This window comes from Pipistrellus kuhlii, unplaced genomic scaffold (genome assembly GCF_014108245.1).
Source record: "Pipistrellus kuhlii isolate mPipKuh1 unplaced genomic scaffold, mPipKuh1.p scaffold_m20_p_13, whole genome shotgun sequence".
Classification (NCBI taxonomy): Eukaryota; Metazoa; Chordata; class Mammalia; order Chiroptera; family Vespertilionidae; genus Pipistrellus; species Pipistrellus kuhlii.
The window spans coordinates 20,292,798-20,302,285 of record NW_023425438.1 but is presented as its reverse complement, the minus strand read 5'-3'; the positions used below and the strand labels follow the sequence as shown (position 1 = coordinate 20,302,285).

The 9,488-nt window shown below is 36.2% G+C and overlaps 1 protein-coding gene across 1 annotated transcript; it reads right to left on the bottom strand.

Moving 5' to 3' along the window:
- Nucleotides 1-1,832: 1,832 nt before the first annotated feature.
- Nucleotides 1,833-9,431, bottom strand: CRIPT (CXXC repeat containing interactor of PDZ3 domain). Its single transcript, XM_036435228.2, has 5 exons — nt 9,276-9,431; nt 5,579-5,644; nt 4,871-4,925; nt 2,935-3,038; nt 1,833-2,638 (listed from the first exon to the last, which is right to left on the bottom strand). The coding sequence occupies exons 1-5, from the start codon at nt 9,289-9,291 to the stop codon at nt 2,574-2,576; spliced, it is 306 nt and encodes a 101-aa protein (XP_036291121.1). The 5' UTR covers nt 9,292-9,431; the 3' UTR covers nt 1,833-2,573.
- Between the last annotated feature and the right edge of the window lie 57 nt (nt 9,432-9,488).

The window sequence follows — 9,488 nt, the reverse complement described above, 5'->3', positions numbered from 1 at the left end:
GGACATTATCAATAGGCACAAAGGGATGTTCTGTGAGTCTGGATGTGACATCACTCATAGTATTTCTACCCACACTGCATAACCTGAATTTAAACATAAAGAAACATCGGGAAAGGCCAAAGTGAAGGATGTTCTATGCTTTAACTGTCTTATATTCTTCAAATGCATTAATACTACAAAAGACAAAAAGAGGCTAAAGTCATGATAAAGTAACATATGATCCTGAACTAGAAACTGTAATAAACAAACAAACTACTGACAAATGAAACTGGGAGAGGGACTGTAGACAAGGGTACTGTTATCCATGCTAAGTTCCTGAATTTCATAACTGTACTTAGTATGCTTGTTCTTATGAAGTACAGACATAGTACTGAAGGGTGAAGTATATGATGTCTGCAATATACTGTCAATGGACTAAGGAAAAAATACATAGCAAATATGAGAAATATTTTTAAAAAGTCAAAGTGCAGAACAATGTATATATTTCTTCTATTTAAAATCCTTAATACAAAAATACATATGTATATGTAGACATATATTTCTAGGATATTAGAATTATCAGTACTCCCCAGATAAAAAAAAAAAACTTGGAGCTAAAAATATTAGGTGGTTGGCATGAAGCTATAGAGTTGTCTCTCTTTTCTCAACCTTTAGTTCCACTCCATGGGGGTGTGTGGTAGAGAAATAGTATCAATAATTTTCAGATGTTTTCTATGTATTGTATATACCCAAACTTCTGCATATATAGCATATAGAATTCTTATATCATTTTGATGGCTCCATATTCTTATGATGTACTGAAGTACTCTATTGATATTTAAGTTGTTTCTAATATATTTGAATCTAGTCTGAGATTTAAAAAAATACCTTACTTCATCACTTTAATATTTACTTCCTTTAAAAAAAAATTTTTTATGTTTTGTTTTGGGATTTTCTTTTTCATCTAACAATCTATTCAATATATATGTCACATTATTACTTCAACAATATGAAGATTTATAATACTTGTATTCTGATCTGAGGTTTAATACTAACGAAGGAGGCCACTCAAGGCATAAATGTGAAATGTGAGTTTTGGGAGTCCAGATCCCGGTTAATACCTGAGAAATGTACTTTTCCCTAAGTTGGTTGACCCAACTGTTGTTTGTTTGTTAATCCTCACCTGATATATTTTTTCCCATTGATTTTTAGAGAGAGAGGGAAGGAGAGAGATGGAAAGAGATGTGAAAAAGACACTTCGATTGGTTGTCTCCCAGGCAAGCCCCAACTGAGCCAGGATTGGGACCAAGCCGGAATCAAGCCTGCAACTGAGATAGTGCCCCACTGATTGGAATTGAACCCTTGACCGAGCAAAACTGGCTAGGGTGGCCAACCCAACTTTTAATGTATCTGGGCCACTCTAACTGAGTTCCTTTTGTTGATATTAACTAAAAGTCCCAAATTGATTAAAGCATGAACTACTTCCTGCCTTCACAGCTATTGTTATTTATATTTTACATGATCCTTAGTTTTTCTAGATATTAATAACAGCATATCCCAGAAACACTATTTTAAAAACTTAAAACTTTATTTCCATAATTTTAAAATAAAAATGTCGTATCTATATTATGTATATCATGTTATCTATTTTACACATTTTATAGTGATAAGTATTTACACATACTATATTTTGCAACAGGGAATACTTTTTTGGTCTCCCCTAGCAGGCTGCAGATTTCCAAAGCAGAAGTCCTGAACCTTTGAAAGTAGCATTAAAAAAACACACCTTTCTTTGAAGATATATTTATTGAGAATCAAGATGTTTGCTTTGTTTTATTTATTTATTTATTTTTGGGGGGGAAGGTTAAAGAAGTTTCATTTTTGCTTCAAAAACCTTCCCAAAGAGTAGTAATTCATTTCTATTATACATCGTCATAATGAACACTATTCTTCTGGCTTTCGTAATAGTGTAAATTCAAGGTTATGTGTGTAACATGTATTTTCTGAAATCCAGTATATTCATTGTATATATATGAAGTATCCCTTGTGTTCTTACTCTCATATGAAAGCACTATGGCTTCAAGAACAAAGTTTTAAAAATCATAAATAGAACTTGTGTTTGATTTGGGTTTTGGCTAATTTTTAAGGAACCATTCAGCAATGGTGGTCTTAGATAATTAAATAATTTGTGAAGCTGAAATTAATTAAGGGAATGCTGATTCTAAGAACTAGGCAACCAACAAGGGAATAAGGGGAAATTTACAAACCCTAATGCCAAGTTCTTTTCACTTTTGCAATATATGTAAGTATAAAGTAGAGGGAGAGGATAATAACAATTATATGAATATTTTTAAATAAAAAGTGCTACAGAATGGGAAAATATTTTGTTGTTGTTAAATCTGCCTCTTATTCTAGTTCAATAAGATGCTTGTAAGACAGAACTTCTAGAGAGCAAAAGAATGAATCAACTTCCCTGGCTTAAACTTAATAGTCTTAAAACATCTTATTTTATAACTTGAACATCTGTGATATGCCTTGAAAATTTAAAGTAGAAAGCAAAATCATACAGAAAGACGGAATCTTCATCAATACATCTAGACAGACGTTTGCTTGTAGTTTTTGGTATCCAACACTTTTTTCCCACACATTGCACAGATACCTAAAGAGAAAACATGTGAACATGTCAAATCACAATACCAACTAATAATACCAACAAATATCTAATAACAATGGTTTGGTTTGGTTCATTTAAGTCAACCCTGAAGCTAAAACCATAATTTTATAAAATCAGAAAAAGGAAATATATATTTTTAACAATGAACAAATTCTATTTTGCCTTGGGAATAAGAAGGATTTGACTGTAATAGAATTTATAATTGCTATTCCTTTTTCTACATTATCCAAATCAATACCAAAAAAAATAAGTTTGATATGAATAGAAAGTATTACACTTACCCTTTTTGTACGCACAGCCCTGGCAGTAATTAGAGCCCGGTTGGTGCACAGAACTTTTGCAAATTCTGCAAGTGGAGAACTTATTCTTTCCATATGGATCAAATCTAGAGATTTTTTAAAGAAAGAAAAATGTATAATCCCATAGAAACACTCTTAAATAGCCTCATTTGAACAATAAGTGGGATTAATCCATGCTCTCAATTCCCTGTCAAACTCTACCAGCTCTGGCTACACTCTAAAATGCCTGCACACTTCTACCTCTTCTATGCTTGCTTAATCCCAAACCAGTTTATAGCCAATGTATGTGCTGACCTATTTGTCTGATCGATTGATCGATAGATAATGTAAATATTATGGAGCCCTGACTGGTGTGGCCCAGTGGTTATAGTGTCAGCCTGTACACCGAAGGGTTGCAGGTTCGATTCCCAGTCAAGGGCACACAGTATGCGGGTCCCTTCCCCAGTTTTGAGGGGTGAGCTCTAGAAGGGAGCAACCGCTCCAGTGGGAGTGGGCTTGGCATATCTGATGTAGGATTGCTACATCAGTTAGTCAGAGAGGTGGGAGGGTTCAGATCATAGAGGACCTTGTAAGAACATAGTAGGGGGTTTGAATTTTATTCAACATAAAAAGAAAAACAAAGGAGGTTCTCAGCAAAGAAGTTACCTGCCCTTTAAAGGACAGCCTGGTTACTCTAAGAATTTACAGGAAAACAGAGAGGAAGCAGAGATAGAAAGTAAAGTATCCAAGTAAGAAATAATGGTGATTTGGGACATGGGAATAACAGTGAGATGCACAGAAGCAGGTGGATTCAGGTTATATGTTGCTAGCTGATGGGTATGGGGAGTGAGAAAAAGGAGTGAACCAGTGAGGAATTCTACTTTTAGATTTGCACAACTGGATGAGACAATAGTGCAATGATGATTAGAAAACTGAAAGAAAAAGAGGTTACCTGTTAGACATCCAATTGGATAAATTAAGTAGACAGTTGGATGTATGTTTGGAGCTCAGGGAAGTCAGAACTAGAGATACATACTTGGGAGTCATTAACAGATAGTTTGAACTTAAAGCTATTAGACTAAAGTCAATGAGGAGAAATTATAAATTTATAAAAAGACCAAAAAAAAGTCCAGGGGCTCTTGAGAAGAAACAGCCAGTGAGTTGGGAGGAAAGAAGAATGTGGTGTCCCAGGGTCAAAAGAAAAAAGGGTTTCAAAAATAAAGACTTGTTAAAAGAGTAAGTAAGGTAAAAATAAAGAAGTAGACATCGGTTTAAAGGTCATGTGTGATCTTGACAAGAGCAGTTTCAGGGATGTGGTTGGGATAAAAGGCTGACTAGAATGGCTGAAGAAGAGACGGGGCACTGAGAAACTATCTAAATAAGGTTTTTGAAAACTTCTGCTGTAAAGGGAAGCAAGGAAATGGGGTGGCAGCTGGAAGAGTTCATGGGATTTTTAAGACTAGTTATAGTAACACATGGTGTCAAGAATTGTTTTTAAGGTGGGGGACATTTTTATCTCCATTCTCAGATGAAAAGTAAACTTCTGAAAATTTAAGTAACTGGCTTAACTTATGTAAAGTCACAGAGCTAGACAGTGACAGAGTCTAGATTCAAATTGTGGTGTGACTCCAGAACTTGTGCTCTTTCTAGATTCCTCTGTTACCTGTGACTTGCAGGATAACTAAAAACTAGAAAACATAAAAGTCATGTTTTCAGATGAAGTTAAAAAATTACCATAGCACTAATATCTTCAGGTATTGATATAGTGAGGAAGAACAGGGTGAAACCAGCAGGTTAAAACAGAAAGCTTGGTTTTACATTCTAGGAATTACCTGTTTTATCACAACAGAATGGTGCACACCAAATTCATTTCAGCAAGCTTGATGTTAAAAAGTGGCAATTTTATAAATTATTGATCTATAGATGCTCTTATACCTACCTTGCTTTTTTTGAGGTCAAAGCTTTATTTTCATTCAGTTTCCTTCCACCACTTTCTATGTCAAAACATACATGTATTTCAGTGAATTATTTAAACAAATGTCACATATAATACATACATATAGCATTAAACAATTAAAAAGTTCCCTTTTTGACCCCCTTCCAGTTTATATCAAAATTTTCAAAAATCCTCATTTACTAGCCAGATTCTTAATAGAAAACAATTACTTATTAGGAAAACAATAAAAATTTAGATAAAATACAATCATTTTATTTCTTAGACTCAAAGCAGAACTTTAATTGGAAGGTGATATTGGCTAGTCTTGTAATAAATTATCTTATATGAAAAAAAATGAGTAAGAAGGTGAAAACATTTAAATGATTTGTTTAAGAATACAAAAAAGGAAAGAAGAGGGGGATTAGATACCAACTGTAATTAAGCTAAATCAAATCAATTACTATGATATATATATTGCTTGAAAGTCATTTAATAATTTTACTGTCTCCTGCCAACCAAATTAGGAACTCCAACATGTAGTTGAGAGAACTATATAAAATATTAAATTGTCGGGGGATCCATGTACATTTAATGTTTAATAAATGAAATATTTTGTTCACATAACATTTCATTTTACAAATAATCTAAAAGCTAAAACATTATTTACAGAAAGTATGGGATCCAACTTCTATGTTCTAAAAGGAAAAATACCTGTGGTATTCCTTGCACCATCTTTCCATGTATCTGGTGTGATAACAGTACCAAGTTTCTTTTCACCTGTTATAACAAGAGAGTAAAAGTAAAGGGAATTAGTATTTACTATCTAAGAAATACGCTATATTGTCCAAAGTTCACAATGTTCTCAACAGACATATTACAGTAGGATCCTGTTAATGCTGGGGTCGGGGCCAGTGAACTGAGGCTTAAGCTATTAATTATGGGCAATGTATAACAGACTCTTAGTAAAATCTGTAATATAATCCTATATAATAAAAGGCTAATATGTAAATCGACCGAACGGGAACCACCTGCTTAATGTAGGACCTGCCCCCAATGGTCAATGAGCTCCCACAAGGGGAGTGCTGCTCAGCCAGAAGCTGGGCTCAGGGCAAAAGCAGGTGGTGGGAGCCTCTCCCGCCTCCGAGGCAGCGCTAAGGATGTGGACTGCCAGCCTAGCCCAGACATTCTCCGCGGGCTCCCAGCTTATAATAGGCTTCCACTGCACACTTTAAACAAATTTGTTCATTCCATATATATTTACTAAACATCTATAAGCCCTTTATACCAAGTATAAACCATTATACAAAATACAGAGGGGAAAAAACCCTTTAAATAAAGATCTAAATTTCAAGGAGCTTTCTGATTTCTCTAACAGTAGTCCTTAACTTGGATTTTACCAGTGGATATGAACTAGATGAAATTATACACAAACCTTTTGTATATTCCCTGTATTTATAGATTCTGATAAAGAGTCTACAGCTTTCATCAGAGTTTCAAAGGGTTCAGAGAAACAACAATGAAAAAAAGTTAACAATTCAATTAAAATAGGAGTTTTAAAAAAGTATAAAAATTGAGAGCTAAAACAATTTGAGAGTAACATACTAGGAGAAATTCCATGGAGAAAGAGACAACCTTGGCTAGGGAAATCCAGGAAAGCTCTGTGGGAAAGGTGTTAGAGAGGGTATGTGGCAATGGGGATATATAAACAAAATGGATTATGTTAATTAGATATAAGAGGACTTGAAACCCTGTCACAGAAGAGTCAGGGAAGTCTAGCTTGGGGAAAAAGAGGCTTGGGCATATGACAGTTATTTTTAAACATACAGTTTGTGAGGTCAAAAATAAGGTATCTTCTAGATTGGCATTAGAATCCCTGGGTGGCAACTACAGGGAGGAAAGATCTTAAAAGCCTGTGAGTGAAGTCTACACAGACTGCTTTGACAACGGTGAGAATCTCCTGCCACCTTGCCTCAATATTGTAGGTATTCTTGAAAAAAGCACCAAAGCCATTGGGAGGGATACTGACTTCCAGTTGTCAGATAAAATACAGAATGCCCAGTTAACTTTAAATTTCAGATACACAAGGAATACTTATTTTTGGAAAGAATGTCCTGTAAGTAAGTGCTTTGGGACAAAGAACTCCTCTCAGCAGTAAGCAGCAGCAAACCGAACTAAATCATAAACATTGCATGGAATATACTTATACTCAAAATTAGTCGTCGTTTGCCTGAAATTCAAATTTAATCGGGAATCGGTATTTTTTATTTACTTAAATCTGGCAAATGTTGAAATGACTTTTTTTATTTGGTGAATATTTTAATAACAGTGAGAAAATTTAACGAGTTTTTATTTTTATTTTTAAATCTTTACTGTGACATTTGGTTCCATTTTTGTAAAAACAACTTAAGACTACAGTACTTTTATTTTCAAGACCTAGCCTTACTGTTGGTATACCAATAAAACTATAACCCCTTTGGTAGAAGAGTTTCTAAATTTCTTAGGCTCAGATGCAATCCTAATAATATTATCTGAAAACGATGGCTCATTTGAGACTTCAGATCAGAGGCTGCAAGGTCTGTGGGAGGCATAACTACTGGAAACTGGACACTCTTTCCATCAGGACAAGCTCTTAGTGATATTTTTTGCAATATTTAATCTTCTCCCTGAATAATCCACTGAATAGCTTAGAGAAAAACCTATAATCAAAGCTAGACAAATGAGACATGCTTCTCTAAAATATGTGAAATGGAAGATATAGCGACCAGAACAGGTTGGTAGGTGGGTCCTGTTAATGGCAGTGCTCTAGGAAGCAGATTCATGAGACCGTAGAATTGTCTTAATATCTGATACGTCATTCCTTCTTGGTTTCTGTGAAATGCCCCAGTATCCAAATATCCTTTTTAGTTAAAGAGTTATAATTAGATTCTGTTAATTGAAACACAAAGAACCTTAACCAACAGAATACTGTAGAAAATGTATGGGGTAAGTAGGATATCTGGGATTGTGTGTAGAATATTGCTTAATGTCTGAAAGACCTTAAGAGTTTGGAAAAATCAACTGAAATGGCAACCAGGAAGACTCTCCCATCCTCACTGACACCACATTTTCCTTGCCATGGCAAAAACAGTGAGAAGAAGCTTTGTCCTAATGCCAAACTGTATCACTGTTTTTCTGAGGACCACCGAATTTTCTCTTCCAGTCAAGTGCCAGGTGCCAAGTACTTTTCATGTTGGTTATTGTCTAAATGGGAAACATGCTCACTGCTGAATTTTGCCTCCAGACCACAACTGATTCCTGGTAGATTCCAGTTCTTACTCCTCAATTCTAAATCCATCATGCCTCATCGCTCTGTCTACCTCTAGCTGACAAGGTAATATAAAAAGATGTCTCATTTCTCTGAACTCACACAGTGCATTCACCACAATTAAAATGGATATGTTTTCATTAAATTGTCTAAAGTAGCAGATACAATGAATATTGTCAGAATTTTTTAATTTTTAAAGTGGTGTGGTTATTAATAATAGTAATATCAAAACTATGCCCAGAATTATCTGAACTACTTATATTTGTACACATAATTTAAAACACAGAAAGTGATTCTACAAAATAATTTGATAAGATATTTGTAAGGATTATTTACACATTTCATGCAAGATTTTGAAAAATGCATTAAAAGTAATGCACTGTAGAATCACCACCTGTAAAATTAACTGTTAATGTGTATTCAAGTTATTGCTCCCTTCCTTTTTATTTTTTATTTTCATTGTTTGAAGTATTACATATGTCTCCTCTCCCCCTCCCTCCCATTAACCCTCTCCCCCTCCTTCCTCTCTCCCAGTGTCCCCTCCTCCCCACTGTCCGTGTCCACTGGTTATGCTAATATGCAGGCATACAAGTCCTTTGGTTGATCTCTTAAACCCCCCCCCCCCCCCCCCCCCCCCCCGTCCCCTGCCTTTTCTCTTACCCACCCAGCCACCTCTTCCTTTGCCTTCTCTCTGAGGTTGAACTCTCTGTTCAGTGTTTCCTAGTCTCCGGATCCATTTTGTTGAGGAGTTTATGTTGTTCATTATATCCCACATATGAGTGAGATCTGAAGTACATTCATTCTAACCTTGAGGGTCTGTGGGGTGAGGGAACCAGTCAAGAAGCTGTATGGGATACTCTGAGTTGAGAGGAAGCAATGCAAACAAAGAGGTACAAAAACTGAGACCACCCGGAATGCAAAACATATAGGACAGTACGATCGTCGGTGTGGGGCAGGAGTAGTCAAAGGGCAGGGTAGGTCGGAGGACGGAGACTAGAACCAGAGATCTACGGCCGAACCCAAAGAAAACGGGCAAAGTTCCCGGGGAACTCCAGTTAGGTTCTCCTACCTTCCTTCTCCCGCAGAAGGGACCCCTGAACTCACATTTTTCGCACACCATCCTTCCGCGGTAGTTCCCTTAGTCGCAGTAGCAGGAGCGGCTTGAAAACAACAATACAAGCCAGGGCAGGATATCCCTTCCGGGTTACCACAACCCACTTCCGGCCGCCCCGCCCTCCCCCCCGCCTTTCCAACACCTGGAAAGCCAGGGGAGGAAGAAACTTGAGAGGGAAGGCGGGGACTGCTTCCTTTGCCCGC

Excerpts from the sequence above, each read along its gene's own strand:
- CRIPT (XM_036435228.2), bottom strand. Across the intron at positions 4,926-5,578 it reads TGGTGCAAGGAATACCACAG|AAAGTGGTGGAAGGAAACTG; the intron begins GTATTTTTCCTT and ends GTTTTGACATAG. Across the intron at positions 3,039-4,870 it reads TTGACCTCAAAAAAAGCAAG|ATTTGATCCATATGGAAAGA; the intron begins GTAGGTATAAGA and ends AAAAATCTCTAG.